Source organism: Drosophila serrata, unplaced genomic scaffold (assembly GCF_035046125.1).
Source record: "Drosophila serrata isolate PLE 108 unplaced genomic scaffold, ASM3504612v1 contig_362, whole genome shotgun sequence".
Lineage (NCBI taxonomy): Eukaryota > Metazoa > Arthropoda > Insecta > Diptera > Drosophilidae > Drosophila > Drosophila serrata.
The window spans coordinates 1704617-1729497 of record NW_028257260.1 but is presented as its reverse complement, the minus strand read 5'-3'; the positions used below and the strand labels follow the sequence as shown (position 1 = coordinate 1729497).

Below are 24881 nucleotides of genomic sequence, written 5' to 3'. Positions count from 1 at the left end.
CTTAATTGTTCAATTGTTTGTTTTGAACTTATTCAGGATTCAGCGTCAGGCAATAAGGTATTGTGTTCATATTTCTCTCTCATTTTATTATACAAAAATTCATATCTTTTATTTTGGTAGTGCCTGAATGGGCACTTAGCAGGTGTTTCAGCTTCCAGACCTCGTTGATTTAAGTGACGATAGAGATATATATTCGTTGCTCACTGACTGATGGTGGGTATTGTGCCGTCGTTCAACCAGCGGACATTAAGCTGCTCGATCTGGTGATTCATAAAGATAATGCCATACAGCTCGTACTGGATGTCCAGGAGGTGGGCTCTATGCGTTCGCGGGACCTTCATGCCCACAATTAAAGCCAGCAGTGAACTAATTATCATAAAGACGAAGCCTTGGGCCATCAGGATGCTTGAATCGGTGGCATAGAAGTAGGAGTTCTTGGCATCCGAAACAAAGTACAAAAACACAATGCTGGTGCTGACCAGCTTGAAGATGTACGAGCAGCAAACGACGCATTCGGTGAAGCGCAGGTGAGTGACTTCCAAGAGAGCTATCTGCTGGCTGGAGTACGACAATCCAAAGAGGACCAGCAAGAGCCAGAGCGACCACCTGGAATCCGAGACGCTGCACTGGATCATGGCCACCAGGGTGAAGAGTACCAGCGCCATCTGACCGGACACGAAGGTGATCTTAACCGAGAAGAACCACTGACACAGGGGAGCCAGCAAGCTGCCACCGAAGATTGCCCAGAACATGCCATCTATGCCGGAGAGTTCCGTCAACCGCACAGCCTCGTTCAGGCTGAACCAGTAGATGAAGTACACGAAGAGAGCAAACTGAACGGCTTCCGTGAAGAGCACCAGTAGCATCATGTTCCACTCCTGGTTCTTGGTCACATAGAAGAACTGCAGTCGCTTGATCACCTCCGAACGTGGCTCAAAGATGCTGCCATTGGAGTTGGCTATCCGCAATTCATTGTCCAGACTATTAACCAAATCCACCGTGCCCAGAAAGTGGAGCACCTTCTGACCCACCAGGATAGCCAGCATGACAGCTGTAACGCTTAGGTATGTGCCAGCAAAATTCACATAGAGATCATCGGTTAGTTGCTCCGCCGTTGCCGTCTGTCCAGCCCACTGCTTCACGTTCCTGCTGTAGGTGCCAACTATAAGGCTTACCGCCGAAGCCACACCCAACAGGTAGCAGCTGCAGCTGGCCGAGAGCATAGCCGAGCGGCTGCTCTTGGAGCTTATGGTGTGCAGGAAACTGAAGCCGGCCACAAAGGTCATGCTGTGGGCGACATAGGAAATGTAAGCGCCGACATGGTCTGCAAAAGGTATAAACTCTGGTTATTTATATGCCCATTTTAATAATTATATCTTATATACAACAGGATCTTGACCTGCTTGCAGCTGGGTTGGTCTAATCTTATCATTTCTCATGACTCACCAAATCCATCGGCAAAGTAAAAACAGCTGGCAATGAGATTAAAAGCACCAGCGACGAGAAGCAACCATGACTGCCAGTATATGATGCATTTCTTCACATATTTAATGGCAAGCATGGCCACGGCAGTGATCACCGCACAGCAGGCGCCCAGGATCAGGGGACCATAGTATGTGAGGCCTATATCCTTATCGTTCCGCACCGCCACAAAGGCACATATCGTATAGCCAAAGATCATGCCGCAGGGTAAGAAACTGAGGCAGACTGAAGATCAGAAAGGCTTGCAATTAGAACTCTTCCAGTAATAGGTATAGATGGTGACTCACCCACATAGCTGGGTGCATATTTGAAGAATTGCAACACCAATTTGCCCCACATATTTGCCATATTTCTGTTGAGGAACGTCCAGCGGGGTGTTTTCCAAGCTTGGGAGCTTCGAGTTTAGAGCATTTTAGCGCGCAGTTGGGGGTAAAATGACAACAGACGCAGACGCGAATCGGTCAGAAGTCCGTCGGAGAAGTCTGCGACTGCGGCAAAAAGGTGGCTAAGCTAAGCGATTAGATAAGCCACCAGTACCAGCAATACCACCACCTTTACCAGGTGACCATGTGTGGCTACACAGGGCGAAAAACTTTGATTGTCTGGAACATTTTCTTTTTGTGTGAAGATAAAACTGTAGGAAATTCTCTGCCCTGTTTAAAGACAAACCCATTAGTGCCATGAAATTGTAATTTTGTGGATTAATTTCTAGACTTTTTAGAGTTAAATATACTTTTCTTAGACTTTATTATATTCAGTCATTAAATTTTTGTTATCAAAGAGTGTTTGAATGTGTTTAAAAAGTAATTAAGTGTTCAACTTTTAAGCATTTTTAAAGTTTATTAAATTTTTTTGTACTTAATATTAATAATAAGGTAATCCTAATTTTTCTGATATCTATCTTTGTTCTATTTCTTTCTCACACATGTCAATGTATTATTGTCTAGATTGGATAGACTGCAGATGCTAATTTCTTAAATAATTTATTGGCCACATTTTTAAATTGATTTCAAATCCCTGTGAAACTATTTTCCCCCAAAAAAGCTCGAAGAAAATGTGAAAATTGTTCAGTCATTTAGGCTCAAGTGTCCATTGCCTCGATAAAGGGCTCTTTAAGGCTTAAATACTAATCTTAAATGGCCAAGACTGATAGGGAATTGAGGCAATCAAACGTCCGGTCGGCGTCAGGGAGGGGAAGTACATACATATAGGTATATTTTATCGCTAGTTGGTAAGGGGTTGGGCTGGTGATTAAAATAAGAGAGCAAATATATGTATATAGGGGTTCTGCTTTTTAGTTTGTTTACCTTAGAGCGGAACTTTGATTTTTTGCCAAGAGCGAGGAGGAAATGAGAGCAAAGTTAAGGTGGTCTTTAGCTTTCAAGATTATGTAGCTTTCTTGGGCTTGAAGTGGGCTTTTAGGAAATGGTAATTAGTAAGTTAGAGGTTACATTTTAGGGTTAAAAAGTTAATACAAAATAATAGATAATATAACCTTGTAAGCAGGGTTAGAGTTTGAAATTATTGTGGATTTAAAAACGAGTTTTTCGAATTTGAAAAGCGAAAATCATTCTTATCAATTTTAACTTCAGAATAGAGATGGGCAAGAAACGAGATTTTTCGTGTCAATTCGTTTTTTAAGACTGATCTTGACATTTAATACCTTTTTTTAAATATTTAAAAATTGAACAAACCAAATATTAATTGGAAAACTTAGTATTGAAAATAATTGAATTCCTTTTAATATATTTTTTAATGTTAAAAACAATATTCAAACATTTCTCTTCCCATCTCTAGGACACATCTCTGCTCCCGAACTTGGCTCTGGACTCCTGGACATATATTTAACCGATTAATCGAATAGTGAAGGATGCGTGATAATAGCAAAAGCGAATCCAAAGCTCATGTTGCATAAGCTTAAGTGTCCTGCGAGAGAGAGTACAACAGCCCGCTTCTGCGCCTGTGCTCCTCCCGGGTAACGTTTCCCTCTGCCTTTGTCCTTCGCTCCTCCATCAACCCGGTCACGGCGCTTATCTTGTACTTTGGCCCCGGCCTTATCCCAGGCTTTTGCTATCGTCGACACCGACAACTATATTGGGAACACGGAGCCGGGGAGCCAAATGAAGCAGTGCGGCTGTGATTAAAAAGCCAAGGAATCCCGGAATTCCGGATGCTGTGTGTGGTATCCCAGACCCCCAGCTAGCAATGATATGCAAGGGAACTAGATGCACCAGAGCTGTCAGTACCGCATCCTCCTCCCGCGTAACGGTATTTATCACACGGTCTAATCATGTTTGTGATGAGCATCTGGTGCAGCAGTCTCAGCCTAAGCAGCCGCAGCCTGGCCATTGCCATGGTGGCCTGTGTCGCTCTGCTCTACTTCTCCTACAGCTTCAACGTCTGCCTCCTGGCCAGCATTAGTCGCTGTTTGCAGCAGGTGAGTGGGGTGTGGGTGGGAGAGAAAGGATTCTTTCTACCTTGGTATATTACCTACAACCAAACACATCGATTAGCATCTTCGCTTAAGTTAATCCTTTTGATTTACATGGAAGAATGTAGGGGAAATGTGAAATTAAAACATTTTGTGTACTTGAAAAAGCTTCAGAAAGTCTAAAGTAAATGTCTTAGTTTAATTTACCTTAAAATTGCAAGGATGATTGTTAAAAAAAAGTACAATTAAAAAAGCTGATGTCGGGAAACCGAGTTTTGTTTACTCTTACAACTTGCAATTTAACCCAAGCGTTATTTTGACTAAGATTATCATAATTATTAATTAATAGACAATTATAAATGTATTTTAAACTTAAGCATACATTAAAATATTTAATTATTCTTATATTTAAATTTTCAGAGCAACATTCGCAATCTCCTGGCGTTATCCTCCTCCTCTCACAACGAAAGCACTGAATCGGGAGGCAGCAACAGTAGCAGCAGCTCCGGGAATAGCTCCTCGACCAGCACAAGAGCTCCTCCCGTTGAGACTGTGACCGTTCAAACCAATAGTCTTGATGGAGCGGCACCCAAATATCAAATGTTGAGGCCACAAGGACTCCGGCCATCCCGTCACCTGCCCGATACGCTCATCATTGGCGTAAAGAAGAGCGGAACGCGGGCTTTATTGGAGTTCATTCGACTGCATCCGGATGTCCGGGCTGCTGGCTCCGAGGTGCACTTCTTTGACCGGCACTACCAGAGGGGCTTGCGCTGGTATCGTCACCACATGCCCTACACCATTGAGGGTCAGATAACCATGGAGAAGACGCCCAGCTATTTTGTTACCAAGGAGGTGCCACAGCGTGTCTACCACATGAATCCGGAAACCAAGTGAGTGCTTTCCCTGTTCTCATGGTACCTTATTAATGTCTGTTTCTTTCTCTTAGACTGCTAATTGTGGTGCGAGATCCAGTGACAAGGGCCATCTCTGACTATACCCAGGCAGCCAGCAAAAAGGCGGATATGAAACGATTCGAGCAACTGGCCTTTGTCAATGGAAGCTACTCAACGGTGGATACCAATTGGGGCCCAGTGAAAATCGGTGTATATGCCCGCCACCTGGAGCGATGGCTCCTCTATTTTCCCCTGTCACAGCTGCTTTTTATTAGCGGCGAGCGACTGATTATGGATCCCGCCTATGAAATCGGTCGTGTCCAAGACTTTTTGGGACTGAAGCGTGTCGTCACGGAAAAGCACTTTTACTTCAATGCCACCAAGGGATTTCCCTGTCTGTTCAAGTCGGAGGCTCGCTCAACGCCACACTGCTTGGGGAAGACCAAGGGACGCAATCATCCGCACATCGATTCCGGGGCCATCGAACGACTGCGGGACTTTTATAGGCCCTTCAACGATAGGTTCTACCAGCTCACGGGCATCAATTTTGCGTGGCCCTGAAAGGAGCCAAGGATCATTAAGGTCAGCTACAAGGAGGTAAATATTTAGGAACTTGTCTTAAATGAAGGCATTCAAGATATTAGTTGTTAGGATAGGATTAGTATTGATATCGTAAGAGGACCATATCCCTCTATACCATTGCAAAGCGAATATATCATAACTCAGTCAAAAATGCATTAATTTTCAATCGGAAAGTTTTTCTATGTTAGTTTTTGTTAGGTTAATAAAACTGTATACTCAATTTAAAGTTTTAAAAAAATTAAAATTTTTAGAATTTTTTTTTGAAATTTTGACGATGTAACCACTTATAAAATTTTGAAAAATTTGAAATTTTTTTTGCTGTTAAACATGTCTAGATCGAATCGGCGGTTAATGCTGATCAAGAATATATGCGATTTATATGGTCGAAAACGACTCCTACACTGCATTTCAAGCTTCTGACTAAAATTAGAATACCCTGCAAAAGTATACAAAGATTAAAACTAAGCCCTAAAATTAAAATAAATAATAAATAAAAAGAAATAAGTATAATCCCAAATATTAATAATAACTCTTCTCTTTTATTTCTAGCATTGACCTGCGAATCCATAAAATTAAAATTCATCTATAGAAATCCAAAAAAAAAACAAAAAAAAACGAGAAGTTGTGGACTGATATTGTTGAATACATTTTTTATACATAAATATTATTATTGTACTTACATACATACATATACATATATACATACATATATAAGTGACACACATTTAGGGTTAGCAATCAGATATAATTGTAGCTTTATCAGAACGAAGATACATAACGGTTCCTTTCTTCTATTCGAAATTGAAAAGAAAAAAAAAACAACTGAATAAGCTTCAAACTTAAGTCACGTTCACCTTTTCACACACTACTCCCTCTCTCTCTCACTACACGAAAGGCAAAACGCTGTACTGTGCTATATACTATATATATATATACATACATATATATACTAGATAACCATAACTCTTGAAATGCAATTATTTACATACATACATACCTATATAGTGTGAACCAATAGAGCTTACAACGAAATTCCTACAGCCTCGCAGCATCCGCAGTTTCCGTAAGATTAAATACAAGAACAAACATGCATACATTACGTACATACATACATACATACATATGATGACTATATAATATGTAGTTCCCAATGTTTTCAATTGCATGACTTAAACTATGTAATTGCTTAGCTAATTTCAAACAACAACCTAAATAAATTCACTTTAGCTTAAAATTAAAAACAAAATAACCTTAATTTCAATTAAAGACTGAAAACAAGAGTTGGAATTGTTAAATATCGGAGCACAAATTGGGTCATGGATTCTCCGTTGATACCTTACGATACACGATCAAGGTACATGTATATCCCGCTCAATATCGTAAACTTTAAATAATCAAATAAAATCCATCAGTTATATAAATTTCTTGCGAATTTATTGTATTAATTTTGGGTTTTACTTTGTATTTTGCTTGCCAGCCACATTTTGTGATAATCTCTCTCTTGCTTTTGAAGGTCTTTGAGGGGGCTTTTTTTGTTTTGTCGCTTTAAGTACAATTTGATTAATTAACTTGCGGTGGTTTGTGGTTTTTGTTTGCCTTTAGGTATCCAACATATTGTACATATTGTATAGTAGTTTGTTTGCTGATCTTTTGCCTATTTATGGTTATGAATCTTATTAAAATTATGTGACTACAGCTAGGGGGTGAGGTGATTGATCGTAAAATTAATTTGGTTACAACGAACTAAGCGAGAATAACTTAGGTAACTTATGGGTAAGGTGTGTGTTGGTGTGGGTGTGTGTGTGCCTAAAGCTAGACAGCTACGATTTCTTTGATTTTATTACAGTACTATCATATATTACATTCATCCGATTAGCTTCGGTTAAGGTTAGGGAAGGCAGGCGGGCGGGGAGGCAATGGAAGGCAGTGCGTTATCGTGATTGTCAGAGGTTGGGCTGCCCACATTAGTTGATCCACCTCTATGGGGAGCTGCCTCTCCTCCTCCTCCTCCTCCCATATTAGAACCCAGCACCGCCTCCGATTTGGCCGTCTGCAAGCGCTTCTCACAATAGAGGCTACCCACCGGCTTGGCCATTGGTGTTGCCAGGCTCTTGGTCGATGCCGACACAGGTGTCTGCGGATCTGTATCGCCGCTCGAGTGACGCTTAAGGAATGTCGATGGTGCAGCCGCCTGCCGGCGTTCTGTGACCGGAAACTTGTTTCGTGTGCAGCTTAAATCAAATTGGAGCGGATAGAAGCGTCCGGAAGTGGATCGATCCTCGTTCCATAGCCTAGAATCTGTTGCTTCGTTCGATGCAACCGATCCAGCTGCAACTGCACCTGTTTCCGCCGCCGCCGCTTGTTGGGAGTTATCAGCAGACAGGTCTGTGTGGTCTACGCCTTTGCCATCGCATACATCCTCGCCGGGATCTTCGTGGCCATCGTGATCATCATCGGTGGCAGACATTGAACTTTCCGTGTCGTCAATGTGAAGGCTTTGGCGCTCTGGTATTGCTTTCGGTTGGGCAGGCGACGGCTTAAATATTCTGGGCGACTGGTCCATGAGCAGATTCTCCCAGCTGGTCTCGTAAACGCTGGCCAATTGGGCCGCCGGTTTGGGCTTCTGGCTCATTGCCTTGTACATGGCGGGAGGCGCTGATGCGGGCGCAGCGGCCTCTGCCTTTTCCTCCACATGCATCTTTCGCGCTCCGATTATAAGCTGCGGTTCCACGTAAAACGAATCAAAGTTCAAGTCTAGGAAGAGTTCCTGCAGAAAGCGACGGGCACTCATGCGGTAACTGCTCCTGCCCAATGTCTTGCAGGACTCGGAGTAAAGGCAAATATCCTGAAGAGAGAAAATCATTGTTAGTTTTGCATGTCGTATAGAAATTCCCTCTTGAAGCCTCACCTGAAAGGCATGCGGATGCTTCTGCTTGAGCTCCAGCAGCGCCATCTTCGACTGCTTGGCACTCACGGGATTAGCCAGGCGCTGTACGTTGTATAGTATGGAGGCGGTCAGTCTGTCCAGTGCGTTGTCTTCGCTCAGCATGCTCTCCGGCGAATGGAAGCTAATGTCCGCACCCAGCGTCGTTGCCCCAGCTCCTGGAACGGGAACGGAGGAGCCTTCCTTTTTGACTTGAGCTGATGCCACCAGAGAAGCCGCCGCGGCACTGCTATACAGCTCGCACGGGGCTAGGGATGCACCTCCGGCCGAACTGCCATTATTCTGACTGGCAACGATATCCGGATGACGGTGCTGTCGCGGATAGCGAGCACAATGGAGGCACTGGCTTCGCGTATGCTTGGAACTTTGTTGCCACTGGTTTTTGGTTGCCGATGAGACATCCGACAGCGAGGATATCACAGAGGACTCGTCGCCGCCCTCATTGGTCAGTGAATCGTTGAGGAATTGGTGGCGTCCAATGCTATTGAGCAGATTTATGCCCACCAGGTCCTGATCCTGAATGTCACGCGACACGTACGTACGGTTAAGGTTGCGTGTGGGAAAGAGGTCTAGCACGTTTTTGGGCAGGCAGATGCCCGAGTAGCAGGGCCCCTGCAGATCGTTCTGCGGTAGGAACTTGGGAGCATTCTGCGTGGGCAGGGGAACGTCCAGCTCGTCGCCGAAAACGTGCCTATAAGGATAAAAGATTCTACATTAAACAAACGGATTCCAAAGGAATTACAATATAGGAAAACCCACCTGCACAGATCGTTCAGCATGGGCTGGCGGTCCAGGCTTCGCACCTTCAGCCGCCGATGGGGATGGGTCCAGTCGTGTTTGCGCATCTGCACCTCGGGCATGCCGACGACCTTGTAAAAGTCTGCCGCGGACTCTGGGAACACCGGTCGGCTATGCGCACGCAGGGAGCGCAGTTGAGCGTAACCCTTCATCGCCATCGGACTGAGAGCGGCGGATGGCTGCAGACTGGTGGCCAACTGATGCCGCCGGATCAGTTCGTCGCTCTCCAACAGGTTCGACATGCTAGGAATCGGGCTCAACGGAAACTGCTGATACTCGCTCATGTTGGCCGCTGCTGCGGCGGCAGCTGCTGCAGTTCGTCCGGTCACAGACTCACAGCTGCTCACGCCCGAAGTATTTGAATCTGTGCATGAGTTGTACCGGATGCGGTGCTGATATGGAGTGGGATAGAGACCCGATCCCGGTACTGTTCCCGTTCCTGGTGTCGTTGTGGCTCCTCCCAGTAAGCTAATCACATCCGTGGTCTTCGACTCAGAGAGCGAGCGTTGGTGCTTGGACGTTGGGCGCAGGTTGCTACCCTCGGGCAGAGTCTTTGACTTGGCAGCCACGCCACCGGTGGGCAATATTCGACTGGGATGCACATCATCCAAAGTTGTGCGTACACTGTCCGTTGTCGTGGTGCTATTTGGGTCCTGCCCTGCAGTACCCACAGCCGATTTACTTCCGGATATCGTAACACCTCCAGCGCCACCCGATTCAATCTGTTCGGCAATTGAGTTCCAATAACCGGAGCCTGTTAAGTAGAATCCATCGATCTGATCCTCAAGCATTGTCATATTATAGGATGGCAGCACGTCCTCGTAGTAATGACGCGCTGGCGTATACTGATTGGATATCCAGTCCTCTGGCTGATGCACTGGCCACATGGTATTCCGGTCATGTCGAACGCACAGCCAGTCTGTGAAAGGTAATTTGTTGGTTTGTCAGTTTAGAAAGGTTAGGAATACATCCACAATTAATATTGCTATTAATTACTTACTCAGTTTGAAGAGAATATTAGCACCCGCCTGGGTGCCGGCAATAAGTCCCAAGGCGCTAAAACAGGTGGCCCGCACCGAGTAGACCTCACACTTGGTCACCAGCACAATAAGCTTCTCATAGAGCCTGCATAGTTACGAATTAATAGATGCATTCTTAATTGTTAATAATTAATAATTTACCTAGAGTTCAGTTCCAAAAAGTATTCAATACCATTGGCATGGGTGGAGGCATGAGCCAGGGCCCAGATGGCCGCCTTCAATTCCAGGCACTCGGCATCGTCCGTGCATTTGGCGCGGGTGAGCACCTCGAGCAGCTGGGGCAGATCACCGTGTTTCCTCAGGGCCGACATACCCTGACCGGTCTGCGCCATCTGTCCATAGAGATGCGGTGAAATGTTTGGCGGAACTGTCTGCGGTCGCTGGTTGCAGTTGCGTCGCGAATAGTAGCCGTCCTCGTTGCGTATGTGCAGCGTCAAGCTGGCATGGGTATCCGCCTCGACGAGGAGCACATACCGCTTGTTGTAGCCATTTTGCCAGTATCGTATCTCTTCCTCAATCCGCGCCATCGTACTGTTCAGGCCACGGGGCAGTGAGTAGTATCGGGCCATTAACAGTCTTCCTGCATCGCCGCGCTGCGTAAGATTGGGCCAACGACTGACAATTTCTTCAAGGTAATACTTGTCGTGACAGGCCTCTTCCAGCACCTCCATGGCGGCCAGCACCACGCTACGATCAGAGTCACGCGTCTGATGGATGATTAGGGGAATGCCCCAGACCTCAAAATGCGGCAGACGGGCACGTAGAAGCACCGCCATAAACTGGGTGGCATACAGGCGACCATAGCGCGTCTTGGCCGACGTCAATGCCTTCTCCAGCACCTGTCGCGGCAACTTCTCGTAGCTGTAGTTCAGTCCGGACACAATCAGTTTTACGTAACACACATGATCCGTCACACGCACCAAGTTGATAAGGCTGAAAACAGACAGGGAGAAAATTGGATTAGAGATTGGCTCAATGGTTGATCTTTTACAAAACGCTGATCTTCCTGATGCTATACTTACTATTCAAATACCGTGGTGTTTTTGAGTACTTCAATGCCTTTGGTGGTGCGACACATGCGTCCGATATATAAGAAATATTGCTGACACATTGTATTGTTCATATGCTGCGGACTAAACAGACAGTCATGGGCACGGTTGGATGTGGTAACGGCCGCCAACTGTTGGCTTATATCCGAGAAATAGTCGGTTATATAGCGCATACACTCCAGCTGTAAGACGAAGAATAAAGAAAGGGCATTAGTAACTCACACTAGAAATCTAATTAGGTTTAAACATCACTTACCTCGCTGCTGCCCAGTAAAACATCGATTAAATCCAAACCGGCACTGACATACGTGGGCAAACTCTGTCCCGGCACCAAATCCTGGTGCGAGAAACGATTGTTGCGTGGCTTATAGAAGTCGACCAGTCGCTTTAAGAACTTTCCCAGGGTGTAGTCCAGCTTGCGGATTAGATTCGACTAAGGAAATGCAAATAAAAATGTAAAAATGAGTAAATCATCAAGATTTTCGAGAAGTTTCAACTCACCTTAAGTATTGTAGTGATTACATCCCAGTCCCAGAGATGTGCATCTGCCTGGCTCAGTACCCTTGAGTCTGTTAGCAGACGATTGAAGGCCCGGAAGTTGTCAAAGAAGGCTTGTGGCAGGAACTTTCGCTTCAGTCGGAAACTGGATCTCGACGAGGTCGATGCCTGCGAGTTGGATTCGTCGCTGGATGAGACCGAGTCCAGGCGGCAACGATCGAGCGTGGCACGAAATTGGCCCACAGTCACGGGTGGAACAACAGAAGCTGCCGCTTCTGCCGTATCCTGCAGCTGCAGCACCGGACCCGCCTGCTCCTGAACGTTGAGATGTCGCCGGAACAAGCGTGTCTGAATCAGGGCACCACCCTGGATAATGCTGTCTAGGAACAAGCTGCACGATGCCGGCCGTTGGCGCAGCATTTTTTGGTAGTTCTGTAAGGCCGCCACTGCCGCATTGGCCTGCTGGTTGCCCTGCGTGGCATGACCCACCAGTGTGGGCAGTGCCGGGCTTGTGCAGCAGATGTCTGGCGGCAGGTGCGTGTGCATCAGTTGCAGTATTTTGCCAATTAGCACCGTGGCCTGCACCGAAACGAACTGATCGCTGCCAACGGCGACCTCAACGAGTGCGTTGAGCAGTCCAGTTTCCAGGAAACAATAAAGCATCAGTGCCAAGTGTTGATCCACCACATTCGGCGCTCGAGCTGCCAGCGTTGGCAAAATGGAGCGACCTTCGGCGGATACAAAGCCGTTGCTTAGGAGCCACGTGGCCTGGAAGTCCGATGGATCCACAGCCTGCAGGGCCACCGCATAGTCATCCGTCCAGGTGGGCTGCGGCAGCGAGAGCAGCTCGTAGAGCAAATCCAATATTGCTTTCTGTAGGGGAAGGCAGAATATCGCATTAGGGAACAGTTGGCGGCTTAAAAAGTACGGGACAACTCACTCTGACTTCGATTTGATTTAAATATAGAGCATCGACTATTGCCTTGAGACCTGAGGGTTTACTGGGATCACAGAATTCTAGGGTGCCTGTCCAGCTGCGTAGCACGGAGAGCAGGGCCAGGCGACAGCTTGTATAGCGAAGTTCACGCGCATCTCTGCAAGGGAGAATCATAGTTTAATAAGACTTCTTCCTTATATTATCTCTTAGATAAACTCACTTGTTTTTATCCATGATACCAAGCCTGTAGGTGAAGTCACAGTACGGGGCCGCCAGACAGTCGAGCCGCACTCCGCAAATATTCCGCGTCTGCGGCCACTCGAGCAGGTAAAGCAGCACACCGCACAGGCTCTCGGCTATCCGGGGATTGTGGCACTCGAGGACGTTGCGGGTAATGGATGTAACACCACCGCATACGATCAGGAGCGCCGGATTGAGCACGGCAAACTCGGCGAGCGTAGCCAGGCAGGCACGCAGCAGATTATCGTTCTCATCGATTCCACTGTCCGCCAGCGAGACAAGGCAGCGCACCACCACCGGACTGATGTCTTCCGGAGCAATGGCCAGCATCTTGCGCACCAGTTTCAGCGCCTGGACACGCTCATCATCGTTCTTCAGCATCAGATCGATGGAGCGACAGACCAAATGCTGCAGCTGCAGGGCGTTGAACACCTTGATGTCATTGGACGTGTTGATGGCGTAGCGAATGGTCCTTAAAGCCGCTGCCCGCACCTGGGTGAAGGTGTGCACCAGTGAGGCACTGAGACTGCAAAACGATAGGTAAATGAAAGTAATTAGAATTGTAATTAGGAAGAATACTAAAACATTCTTACCAGTAAAGCAGCTCCTCAGTGCTGAAGCGTATGTTGCTATGATGTGAACCCTTCCGAGCCCCCAGGCAGAGCGAAGCCAGGGCGTTGAGCAGAAACAGGCGCTTAGTATCCCGCGTCTCCTCCAAGCAGAGCATCGAGTATATATCGAAGGCATTCTCAGCGGCTGATCGCGTTGGATCCTGGCGGTAACAGTCCTCCGGATCCTGAGAAACTACAATAAATAAATGGAAAATGAGAATTAGTGTCAAGTTTACTTAGACGAGAATTTAATTGAGTAAAGTGAGTGGGTTTTCAGGGACTTAATTAATGAAAAATATTATATTTGTTATAAAAACTACATCCAGCTCAGGAATATAAGCCCCAAAAGTGGAAAGGGCTCCACATTATCCACATTGGGAAACGTTCCCGTTAGATCAAGATAAATGCAATATACCAAGACCATTAATTTCCTCATCTTATGGTACAAGGTGGTCTCATAGCAAGAATTGCTCTTAGTTTGGAGTCTGTAATGATATCTCTTCTGAAAATGTTAATTGTCCTCAACACAGCTGATGAGAGCACCTTGGAAAGTTACATCATGAAGCGTCACTTTTGTGTCTCATGATGTAATTATGTACAAATACATATGTAAGATGGTCCCATCACGAGAATAGCTCTCTCTTGAGAATGGTTAATGCGGAAAGAGAGAGATCTGCAGATCGGAGACCACCTTATATGTTGCATCATGTGTTGTCTGTTGTCGGTGTTGTTTTTGTTTGTGCTGTGTCATCGTTTTGGTGGTGCTCTCTATGCTGCCTGCTTGTTGTTGTATTGTAGTTTGGTGCTGGCGATCGTCTATAAATAGTCGGTCAATATGAAGCAAAAGAATTTGGTCAAATGGCAAAAACAACAGCTGCAGGAATAACAAAAACAAAACCAAAATAAATACACATGCATACATACAGATGTACATGGTACATACATTCATATGTAGCTACATATGTTAAAAAGTAAATATACACCGTATCAACTTTCAGGTGAAAAGCTGTTATGCTCTTCACACATAGACATCGGCACCGTTATGCGCATACGACTTAACAGTGGCTACTTCTGCTGCTGAATTTAACATCAATGTCAACAAATGCAATGTACATATGTATGTACATACATACATATTTACGATAAATGCTGCAGTTATTGAATATGTAAGTCCCCCCCCCCAACAACAACAAACCAAGAATAGGGAGAGAAATGGGAACAACAATACCAACAGCTGCTGGGGAAAGGCAGAAATAATATGTTTACAGTGAACAGCGTTCCCAGTGCCTTGCGGCTGTCGACGCTATGTTCAATGTTAATTTATATTCGTTACATTACCTTTGATGCGTAATTGAAATTTACTTCGTTTGCCAAAACGCCAACTGGAATGTAGGGAGGCCATCGCGGGGCTTCGCGCAAGGTCGAGAGGGCTGGGCGGCAAAGGCGGCATAGCCTGGACAACCAGCAGCACAATGCCAGGACAGTTATGCTGCGAATCACACGTATATATTGCTTTTCTTTTCAATTTCACTTGCTGGGGCTGAACAATTTACATTTTTTTTATTGGGCTGCTCGCCGCATCAAAGTAAACTATCGATTTCGCCGTGCCGATAGTTTCGCTCTGGCCGGAACAATCGATTGCTGAGGTATCGTTCAATGTAAACGATAGTTGGGTAAATTTACAAAAATGCATATTCAAACTATAGTTAAAAAGTATCAATTATTTAAAAACCTATTTTTTTATACATTCTTTGAGCTTAAACATCGTGCTAATGAGGAGTTTATCGACTCAGTAAAAATGGTTCAGGTTTTTTAAAAAAAAATATTGTATTAACAGTGTCATTCGCTAGGTGTACTGATGCCAGGAATTATTGAAAAATAATGGTAAATTGGTTTAATTACTTAACAGCACAATTTGGTACCTATAATTATTCCATAAAAGCAATGCAATAATTAACCAAAAGTGCAAAATCGAACAAGCGACAACTATTACTACTTTTTTTGTCCACTGTATAGTGATGGAGAAAGAAAATTTGTTTTAGTTAGTGATGACACTATACAAAAAAGTAACTTTGCAAAGTTAAGGCCACACTGGACGCGCACAAACCGTAAAAACTGCACTTATTTGTTCATTTACGGCCTTTTTACGGACACCAAGGAAACGTGACTGGCAAACGAACAGGGCTGATTGCCCAAATGGAAACAGCCTATTGCCTAGATGGACTTGTTCGTTGCTCTTCAAGATGAGCAACACCTAGCGGATCCCTTGGTAGTCGGTTCCGAGCTGAAGAAGCTGCAGAAGCTGCCGGCAGAGCCAGGGAATTTGGGGGATGGGCAGCAGGAGATCCTTGAAAATGGAGGCAGCAACAATGCGCAGCAGGATTCACTGTCCCAGTTGGCCTGCAGCCTGCACAGACTATCCAAGGATGATCACATAGTTATTGATCGGTAATGTTGCTTGGAACTTTTATAGAACCGTAGTTTACTAATTCTATGCAGGAAACGCAACGAGGTCATTCGGACGGATGCAGTGACCCAGCAGATGACTATTTACCGCTGCCTGGATCCCGTGGGTATGGGCATGCGTCCAGCGGCGGTCAAGCGGCAGCAAAACCCGTCTGCCAAGGTAGGGAGACCCCAGAAAAGGATCAATGCAGCGACTTCCACTGCTCCGCTGGCGAAGAAGCCGCCGCCGCCACCTGTGGAGGATAAGCCTGCCCCCGATATACACCGCACTCGGTCAGGCCGTCAGGTTAGAGGTTCCATGCCACAGCCCGCTCCCGTGACCAACGGCCCGGCTGTAGAGCCCACTTCCGCCCAACTGCTGGAGATGCTAGTGGCAGATCTGAGGGATAAGGACTACCGAGCACCAATGCCAGCTCCCAAGAGTAATGCAAGTCAAGAGCCAGCGCCTACGCCCACTCCACGAGCCGTGCCCAAGAATGCCATCTGTCCAGGTTGCGGTAAGATTTTTTTGGGTCGACGCATGCAGCGACACTTTGTCAAGTTCCCAGAACACATGCTCCCACGTCCCGTCGAACAGCCGCCCCCTCCTCCTTCCTCCACGACCTCGCTCTTTGGACTTCTGACCGCCCAACTTCAGAGGCATTCGGACCTCAGCGAGGAGCAGCGTGCCGATCTCTTCCTGAGCGAGCTGAATGACTTTGTGGAGCAGCTACAGCTGCGTAGTCAGCGCCTCATCCGGAATACATCGGGCCTGCACTTCGTGAATGCCAGAATAGCGCGAGTCTTGGGCATACCCGAAGGTCAGTATGCCTTGGATATGTCGGCCATGGAATCTCCGCAGGCTCCCACACCGGAGCCGGAGGGAACCGCATTGGTAGCTGGCAGTGGCCGTGCCCGTAACCTGGTTGATTATGCCGGTCTGAGCATGTCGCTGGACGACACGCTTACCGACGAGGCTGCCCAGCGATTGAATCTGTCGGCGGGCGGAAAGCTCCTACCGCCATCCGAGGAGAGCCTTCTGCGTAATGTCAGCGATCTCATGCAGCCGCCAGTAGCTGCTGCTCCGCCAACCGTTAACCATGGCTACGATCATGCCAGCGATAATGCTGTAGAGGCGCTAACCATGAAGGAAACGCCCAATACAGAGGCCATACTGGATCTCAATGTGGATTTCTTTCAGTTTAATCCGAATTAGGTGACTGAAATGTATGAAAGTGATATGAGATTGTGTGAAGTTATCTTTGAGGGATAATAGAATAGATTATTTTAATTGAAAAGAAGTTTAAAATGTCTATATATAATGGATAATTGATCTCCTCAGATCGCAAGTTTGTAATATTTTTGTTAATACGTATTATTTTTAATGGAAAGGTTTCTATTAGTCTTATAATTAGGTAGATAAGTAGGAGTGAGAATGAATGACAGACCTTGAATGAATATAGAGTATTGAATATTGAGATTATCCATGAAGTACTCACTTGGTAAATGAAAAGTGACCAGTAAACATGAATTTTCCAAACTTGAATCACCGTTTTCCAATTTTAATTTCATTTTAAATCAAGGTTCCTCCTGCATGTATCCTTGTTTGCTTTCAGGTGTAAGGTTTGTTTATGCTTCTGCTCGGTGCTTTCGTATTTTATTACCGTGCCTTTGGATTGCGTTGATTTGCGACATTTGCGGATTGCAGTCAACACCCTGAAGACCCCCTCCACTGCTGGCTAAAATCAATTTGGTAGTTATCACCGCAAATGGGCGACGTACCTTGTTTTCCCTGGGTCAATATGATTAGAGCTGATGGCCCAAATGCAATTGCCAGACTGACCTATAAATGCAGCCGGACTATAGCTGTCCAGATTCAGTGCATCATGAAAATGTTGACGGACAGCCGGCTGCGCCACAGTGGCACCTCCATGACCAAGAAAAAGGATTCGGGTTCGGAGGACGATGAAAGCTCCATCTGTAGCTGTGCGGCCATTAAAAGGAGCGTTGTCTACTATCTGAAGAACAGCACGCTTCATGGATTGAAGTACATCGCCGAGGAGAGCATCACCATTCCAGAAAGGTGAGCTATGGATCAGAAGCATGAAACTCCGTGAAAGAGAATTTTCCGACTCTATAAATCATATATATTCTTGATCAGCATCAGTAGCTGAATAGGTCTAGCCTATATACATATATGATATAGTAGTCCGATTTTCATATTAATATATAATGGCTATATATCAAATTTGATGCAAATTTGTTGAAAACTGGAAAAGTTATAATTTGTTTTCCTAAAATATTCCGATCGTTCTTACGGCAGCTATATATATATGTATATATATACAGTCCACCGATTCGCCATGATCCGATTTATATACTTATAAAATAATATAGAAGAATAACTCCATAGTTTCATTCTAATAGCTTGCTCTTAAATTTGTTCCAAAACAAATCTTGCACATGTGGCATATGATTCCCAACTAGTTCTAACATCCCCGGAACGAAGTGACTCCTGCCAGCCAACTCTCAGATATGTGTTGTGTTACAAAAGTTGCAAGTCATTGTTTACTAGTGTTCAAAGTTAGTAACTGATCATACATACTTACTGGTCATAGATACTTACTGTCCAGAGTTACTTACTGGTCATAGATACTTAGTGTCCAGAGTTACTTACTGATCATAGATACTTACTGTTCAGAGGTACTTACTGGTCATAGTTACTTAATGTTCAGAGTTACTTACTGGTCATAGTTACTTAATGTCCAGAGTTACTTACTGGTCATAGATACTTACTGTTCAGAGTTACTTACTGGTCATAGATACTTACTGTTCAGAGTTACTTACTGGTCATAGATACTTAATGTCCAGAGTTTCTTACTGACGCCAAAACAAAGGTCGAACATGTGGCATATGATTCCCAACTAGTTCTAACATCCCCGGAACGAAGTGACTCCTGCCAGCCAACTCTCAGATATGTGTTGTGTTACAAAAGTTGCAAGTCATTGTTTACTAGTGTTCAAAGTTAGTAACTGATCATACATACTTACTGGTCATAGATACTTACTGTCCAGAGTTACTTACTGTTCATAGATACTTAGTGTCCAGAGTTACTTACTGATCATAGATACTTAGTGTCCAGAGTTACTTACTGATCATAGATACTTACTGTTCAGACTTACTTACTGGTCATAGATACTTACTGTTCAGAGTTACTTACTGGTCATAGATACTTACTGTTCAGAGTAACTTACTGGTCATAGATACTTACTGTTCAGAGTTACTTACTGGTCATAGATACTTAATGTCCAAAGTTACTTACTGGTCACAGATACTTTGTGTCCAGAGTTACTTACTAATCATAGATACTTAATGTCCAGGGTTATTTACTGATCATAGATACTTACTGTTCAGACTTACTTACTGGTCATAGATACTTACTGTTCAGAGTTACTTACTGGTCATAGATACTTACTGTTCAGAGTTACTTACTGGTCATAGATACATAATGTCCAGAGTTACTTACTGACGCCAAAACAAAGGTCGAACATGTGGCATATGATTCCCAACTAGTTCTAACATCCCCGGAACGAAGTGACTCCTGCCAGCCAACTCTCAGATATGTGTTGTGTTACAAAAGTTGCAAGTCATTGTTTACTAGTGTTCAAAGTTAGTAAATGATCATACATACTTACTGGTCATAGATACTTACTGTTCAGACTTACTTACTGGTCATAGATACTTACTGTTCAGAGTTACTTACTGGTCATAGATACTTACTGTTCAGAGTTACTTACTGGTCATAGATACATAATGTCCAGAGTTACTTACTGACGCCAAAACAAAGGTCGAACATGTGGCATATGATTCCCAACAAGTTCTAACATCCCCGGAACGAAGTGACTCCTGCCAGCCAAGTCTCAGATATGTGTTGTGTTACAAAAGTTGCAAGTCATTGTTTACTAGTGTTCAAAGTTAGTAACTGATCATACATACTTACTGGTCATAGATACTTACTGTCCAGAGTTACTTACTGGTCATAGATACTTAGTGTCCAGAGTTACTTACTGATCATAGATACTTACTGTTCAGAGGTACTTACTGGTCATAGTTACTTAATATTCAGAGTTACTTACTGGTCATAGTTACTTAATGTTCAGAGTTACTTACTGTTCATAGTTGCTTAATGTTCAGAGTTACTTACTGATCATAGTTACTTAATGTTCAGATTTACTTACTGGTCATAGATACTAAATGTTCGGAGTTACTTACTCGTCATAGATACTTAATGTCCAGAGTTACTTACTGGCGCCAAAACAAATCCCACACATGTGGCATATAATTCGCAACAAGTTCTAACATCCCCGGAACGAAGTGACTCCTGCCAGCCAAGTCTCAGATATGTGTTGTGTTACAAAAGTTGCAAGTCATTGTTTACTAGTGTTCAAAGTTAGTAAGTGATCATACATTCTTACTGGTCATAGATACTTACTGTTCATAGACACTTACTGGTCATAGATACTTACTGTCCAGAGATACTTACTGATCATAGATACTTACTGTTCAGAGGTACTTACTGGTCATAGTTACTTAATGTTCAGAGTTACTTACTGGTCATAGCTACTTAATGTTCAGAGTTACTTACTGTTCATAGTTACTTAATGTTCAGAGTTACTTACTGATCATAGTTACTTAATGTTCAGATTTACTTACTGGTCATAGATACTAAATGTTCGGAGTTACTTACTCGTCATAGATACTTAATGTCCAGAGTTACTTACTGGTCATAGATACTTAGTGTCCAGAGTTACTTACTGATCATAGATACTTAGTGTTCAGAGTTATTTACTGATCATAGATACTTAATGTCCAGAGTTATTTACTGATCATAGATACTTACTGTTCAGAGTTACTTAATGGTCATAGATACTTACTGTTCAGAGTTACTTACTGATCATACATACTTAGTGTTCAGACTTACTTACTGGTCATAGATACTTAATGTTCGGAGTTACTTACTCGTCATAGATACTTAATGTCCAGAGTTACTTACTGGCGCCAAAACAAATCTCACACATGTGGCATATGATTCCCAACTAGTTCTAACATCCCCGGAACGAAGTGACTTCTGCCAGCCAACTCTCAGATATGTGTTGTGTTACAAAAGTTGCAAGTCATTGTTTACTAGTGTTCAAAGTTAGTAACTGATCATACATATTTACTGGTCATAGATTCTTACTGTTCATAGATACTTACTGTTCAAAGATACTTAATGTTGAGAGTTACTTACTGGCGCCAAAACAATACTTTTTATATCTTATGTTTTAGAGTCTTTTTTGGCATAGCCTTTGTGCTAGTTGTAATCCTGTCTGGCTTTTTCATCTCCAATGTGTACGTGAAGTGGAGCGCCTCTCCAATAATAATATCGACGAGTGCCAAGCAGAAGCTTACGAGCAACATGCCCTTTCCGGCGATCACCATCTGCAATCTGAACCAGGCGCTGCTCAGCAAAGTGGACCGTATTTCCCGCACCAGCACCAATTACTCACTGCTGATGGGTCTCTGTGATCAGGGTGGGGATAACACCATCTCGTATATTGGCACCTGGAAGTACTTCAAGGCTATTCTGGTGGAGGTGGCCCAGCCCTGCGAGAAGATGCTGTTGTATTGCAGCTTTGGATCACGCGAGGAAGAGTGTTCCCTTCTCTTTACCTCTATTCTAACTGATGATGGTCTCTGCTGTAATTTCAATGCCCTGGATCCCTCCTATCTTATAAGGAATTATAGTGACGATGTGCGTTGGGAGCCGGCTCAGCCGAATATGAGATATGAGCCTATCGATTGGACTCCGGAGAAGGGTTATGCCCGCAAGTTGCCGGAGTTTTATTACCCGAGAACTTCCGGAGGCACTGGCATTAGGATGGGTCTCACTGTTGTGCTGAATGCTTCCATTGCGGAGTACTATTGCACCAAGTCCATGAGTGTGGGATTTAAAGTTCTCGTTCACAATCCCGCCGAACTGCCAAAGGTCAGTAATTATGGATTTGTGGTGACTGCTGGCAGGGAGGCGCGAATACCCATCGAACCGGTCTATGAGGATGCTCTGCCCACCATAAGATCCATTAAGAAATCAGTGCGACGTTGCCTGTTCTCGGATGAGAATGATTTGGCCTACTACCGGACTTATTCCCGCAAGAATTGTGAGCTGGAGTGCGAGGCAAAGTTGCTGCTTCGCGAATGCAGATGTGTGCTGTATTACCTGCCCCGGATCGATCCCATGGCCAGAGTGTGCGGACCCAATGACAATTCCTGCACGGATCGTGTCCAGACGGAGATCGAATCCTCGCTGACGAATCTCTCCTGCGAAAGCTGCTGGCCCGGTTGCTTTGAGCTCACCTACAAGGCAACGCTTTCCACGTCCACAATAGTCTCCGATCCACGATTTCAAGCGGGTGAGAATATGCCGGATTATCTCTTTCATGGGCCATATAGCAACGCCAGCGAGATGTCCATTCTGCATTTCTACTATATGAGCAACATATTCCGCAGCACCACCAAGTCCGAGATGTTTGGCTTCACCGAGTTTTTGTGTGAGTTCCGTTGGGATTAAGTTGCAGTTTTTCTTAACTTATTTATACGTCAATTCTTTCCACTCACTTCAGCTAATACTGGTGGCTTGCTGGGCCTCTTCATGGGCTTCAGCATCTTCTCCGTAATCGAAATAGTTTACTATATCACTGTCCGGCCTTATTGCGCCTCTCGGACTCTTCAGCAGCGTCATCACCGTCGTTTGGAGCAGCTGCTCTGGCTGACTCCGGTCCGGGTGCCTGCCCGTAGAATTCTACGACGCCAACGAGGAACTCTCATCCGGAATACACAACCTCCGCCACCAGCTTACAGTGACCTGGAGATGCGCCGAAAAAAGAAATCTGGAAAATCAGAGCTGAAAAAGCGGAATCTGTGGCAGACGCTGGAGGTAAGGCCAGTGAACCAAGGTGATGTTGAGCCACCCGTCTATCCCTATTTGGATTAAATTCAATAATATTTGTTTAAACTTTAAAATAGTGGAGAATATATATATATTATCAAGAACAACGATATTGAAAGCACACACCTCAATTATACAAACAAAATAAATAAATGTATCTAACAAATATAAAGTAATATTGAAATCAAAATATTAAAAGTAAGACTAAACTCACTTGTTAAAAAGAATTCAAATGTTGTATACTTCTGAGTGATACTTTGTCGATGTGCATGTTATACCCTGGCCGGGGTTTTTGAATGCTAGTCAGAACTTTGCAACGCAATGAAGAAGTCATTTCCGACTGCATAAATCATTCATATTTATCATATATACTTTATCGGAATCAAAAACCGGGAACCTATACATACATAGGTATGTACGTCTGTTAGAATAAGAATTTACCCATTTTTCCCATGCTTTATAAGATATAAAAACCATAATTCAAATTTTCAAAAATTCAAAAATATTTTCAATTTAAAAATTTGTTGATTTGTTAACCCAATAAAACCCCACACAGAACAGATTCCTGAATTGAAATTGGTGTATTTTAAGCCTTGTAATGATCGATTTCCAATTGTTTGCTATTACAAGGGTACAAAAGCTTCCGGAAGTTTGTTTCCTTTAATGTTTGTTGTTCTTGTTGTATAGGTATAGGGTCCAAAAACATGGGCTAAAAGAAACTAACATCGATACAACAATAAATAAACGGAAATAGGAAGAAAAACTAGGCCAATGAACTTAAAATCCGTTGGTGGTATGACCTTAGCGGACACTTAACAAAATTTGGGGAATAGAGTACTATTTATTTTAATGTAAATATTTATTATATTTATTATCGTATTTTATTTATTTTAAGTAATATTTATATAGAAGGACCAATTCAAAATGTCCGCAAAAAAAAATATTTAAAGGGCAGATCCATAAACTATATTTATCTTTTATCAGCATAACCAGACGATTCGATTTAGCCTGTGCAATGTTGAGTAATTTTTTTAAATAAACAAAAAATCATAAAAACTATTGATTAAAATTTAGTGGAGATAAATTAATATAAATACTTGTGCGTACATTTTCCGAAAATTATAGCAAAATTTGTTTATAAATGAAGATCTTTTTAATTATACAATAATGTTTAAAGTTTATTTTGACATCTTTCTCGCACTCGCACTTGTCCGTTTAGTAGAATTTTGACCCATAGTAGAGTGATCCAAAATAAAACTTTCCTTTATTATTTTCTACTAGTTTAATTTATAGAAATTTGTTTAATAAATATATATTATTAAAATTAAATACATTTTATGGATTTGGCTTTACTTTGTTTCATTTCAACTTCGCTTGATCTTGAGCTTGTGTAGTGAGGCATATTTCTCTTAGTATTTTTTTCTCTGTGTAGCACAGTGGGCGAAATAGAAAAAGGGGCGTAACTGTGTCACAGTGCACCGGAAACACTGACTACGCCCACTGCGATTGCGGATATGGGATAATGGCGCTAATCGCCACGCGACTCCAATTTTAATTGATGCCTTACTCGGTTTCCCCGGATATACCCTTTAAGCTAGCAAAGTGTCTTGTAGTTCATGTGCTAATTTTGAAATATTTAGAATTTTAATATATAATTTTATGTACATATAAAAATATAGTAATCTAAATTGGAAGTTGCAACTAAACTAGGTAAAATTCCCTAATTTAAAAGTTCGGTTTATTTTATTTATAAATATAAACCATTATAAATGATTATCTCTCATTTGAAATATATAATTATTTAGCCTTGACATTTGTAAAAGTAACTAATTCAATTCATTCTCATTTTCCTAATTTTTTTAATACAAAAAATATTAATATATATTTTTGTAGGGCATTCCAAAATTCACCTTAACCATTTTCCACCTGCCCCCGTTTCG

At 43.5% G+C, this 24881-nt stretch overlaps 5 protein-coding genes across 7 annotated transcripts; 3 read left to right on the top strand and 2 right to left on the bottom strand.

Moving 5' to 3' along the window:
* Nucleotides 1–65: 65 nt before the first annotated feature.
* LOC110180632 (uncharacterized) lies at nucleotides 66–1961 on the bottom strand. The gene is made up of 3 exons (XM_020948319.2): nucleotides 1770–1961; nucleotides 1447–1707; nucleotides 66–1324 (listed from the first exon to the last, which is right to left on the bottom strand). Exons 1-3 carry the CDS (start codon nucleotides 1828–1830, stop codon nucleotides 201–203), a joined length of 1446 nt encoding a protein of 481 aa, XP_020803978.2. The 5' UTR covers nucleotides 1831–1961; the 3' UTR covers nucleotides 66–200.
* Hs3st-B (Heparan sulfate 3-O sulfotransferase-B) lies at nucleotides 1479–6812 on the top strand. 2 transcript variants are annotated; one of them, XM_086839121.1, is made up of 4 exons: nucleotides 1479–1612; nucleotides 3280–3919; nucleotides 4334–4806; nucleotides 4863–6812. In XM_086839121.1, exons 2-4 carry the CDS (start codon nucleotides 3773–3775, stop codon nucleotides 5368–5370), a joined length of 1128 nt encoding a protein of 375 aa, XP_086695247.1. In that variant the 5' UTR covers nucleotides 1479–1612; nucleotides 3280–3772; the 3' UTR covers nucleotides 5371–6812. The 2 variants fall into 2 exon arrangements, with proteins under 2 accessions (XP_086695247.1, XP_086695246.1); XM_086839120.1 differs by having other exon boundaries at nucleotides 1562–1689.
* rictor (rapamycin-insensitive companion of Tor) lies at nucleotides 6804–15144 on the bottom strand. 2 transcript variants are annotated; one of them, XM_020948330.2, is made up of 13 exons: nucleotides 15062–15131; nucleotides 14847–14997; nucleotides 13491–13701; nucleotides 12878–13423; nucleotides 12661–12814; nucleotides 11724–12593; nucleotides 11479–11655; nucleotides 11196–11404; nucleotides 10315–11106; nucleotides 10134–10258; nucleotides 9095–10052; nucleotides 8300–9026; nucleotides 6804–8236 (listed from the first exon to the last, which is right to left on the bottom strand). In XM_020948330.2, exons 2-13 carry the CDS (start codon nucleotides 14956–14958, stop codon nucleotides 7280–7282), a joined length of 5838 nt encoding a protein of 1945 aa, XP_020803989.2. In that variant the 5' UTR covers nucleotides 14959–14997; nucleotides 15062–15131; the 3' UTR covers nucleotides 6804–7279. The 2 variants fall into 2 exon arrangements, with proteins under 2 accessions (XP_020803989.2, XP_020803988.2); XM_020948329.2 differs by having other exon boundaries at nucleotides 14847–15144.
* An 809-nt stretch (nucleotides 15145–15953) lies between these two features.
* On the top strand, nucleotides 15954–17499 carry LOC110180638 (uncharacterized). The gene has a single exon (XM_086838973.1). It carries the CDS (start codon nucleotides 16051–16053, stop codon nucleotides 17167–17169), a length of 1119 nt encoding a protein of 372 aa, XP_086695099.1. The 5' UTR covers nucleotides 15954–16050; the 3' UTR covers nucleotides 17170–17499.
* ppk28 (pickpocket 28) lies at nucleotides 17498–23139 on the top strand. The gene is made up of 3 exons (XM_020948336.2): nucleotides 17498–18036; nucleotides 21282–22543; nucleotides 22616–23139. Exons 1-3 carry the CDS (start codon nucleotides 17723–17725, stop codon nucleotides 22984–22986), a joined length of 1947 nt encoding a protein of 648 aa, XP_020803995.2. The 5' UTR covers nucleotides 17498–17722; the 3' UTR covers nucleotides 22987–23139.
* The last annotated feature ends 1742 nt before the right edge of the window (nucleotides 23140–24881 follow it).

What these genes read in the sequence shown, in the direction of transcription:
- LOC110180638 (XM_086838973.1), top strand. Translation starts at nt 16,051, where the DNA reads ATGACTATTTACCGCTGCCTGGATCCCGTGGGTATGGGCATGCGTCCA.
- ppk28 (XM_020948336.2), top strand. Translation starts at nt 17,723, where the DNA reads ATGGGCGACGTACCTTGTTTTCCCTGGGTCAATATGATTAGAGCTGAT. An exon ending in AGCATCACCATTCCAGAAAG is followed by an intron (nt 18,037 to 21,281) that starts GTGAGCTATGGA and finishes CTTATGTTTTAG; the next exon opens with AGTCTTTTTTGGCATAGCCT. An exon ending in TGGCTTCACCGAGTTTTTGT is followed by an intron (nt 22,544 to 22,615) that starts GTGAGTTCCGTT and finishes CACTCACTTCAG; the next exon opens with CTAATACTGGTGGCTTGCTG.
- rictor (XM_020948329.2), bottom strand. Translation starts at nt 14,958, where the DNA reads ATGCCGCCTTTGCCGCCCAGCCCTCTCGACCTTGCGCGAAGCCCCGCG. An exon ending in AACACCACGGTATTTGAATA is followed by an intron (nt 11,107 to 11,195) that starts GTAAGTATAGCA and finishes GTCTGTTTTCAG; the next exon opens with CCTTATCAACTTGGTGCGTG. An exon ending in AGCATCCGCATGCCTTTCAG is followed by an intron (nt 8,237 to 8,299) that starts GTGAGGCTTCAA and finishes TTCTCTCTTCAG; the next exon opens with GATATTTGCCTTTACTCCGA.
- LOC110180632 (XM_020948319.2), bottom strand. Translation starts at nt 1,830, where the DNA reads ATGGCAAATATGTGGGGCAAATTGGTGTTGCAATTCTTCAAATATGCA. An exon ending in ATATGCACCCAGCTATGTGG is followed by an intron (nt 1,708 to 1,769) that starts GTGAGTCACCAT and finishes TCTGATCTTCAG; the next exon opens with TCTGCCTCAGTTTCTTACCC. An exon ending in TTACTTTGCCGATGGATTTG is followed by an intron (nt 1,325 to 1,446) that starts GTGAGTCATGAG and finishes TACCTTTTGCAG; the next exon opens with ACCATGTCGGCGCTTACATT.
- Hs3st-B (XM_086839121.1), top strand. Translation starts at nt 3,773, where the DNA reads ATGTTTGTGATGAGCATCTGGTGCAGCAGTCTCAGCCTAAGCAGCCGC. An exon ending in TTAGTCGCTGTTTGCAGCAG is followed by an intron (nt 3,920 to 4,333) that starts GTGAGTGGGGTG and finishes TTAAATTTTCAG; the next exon opens with AGCAACATTCGCAATCTCCT. An exon ending in CACATGAATCCGGAAACCAA is followed by an intron (nt 4,807 to 4,862) that starts GTGAGTGCTTTC and finishes TCTTTCTCTTAG; the next exon opens with ACTGCTAATTGTGGTGCGAG.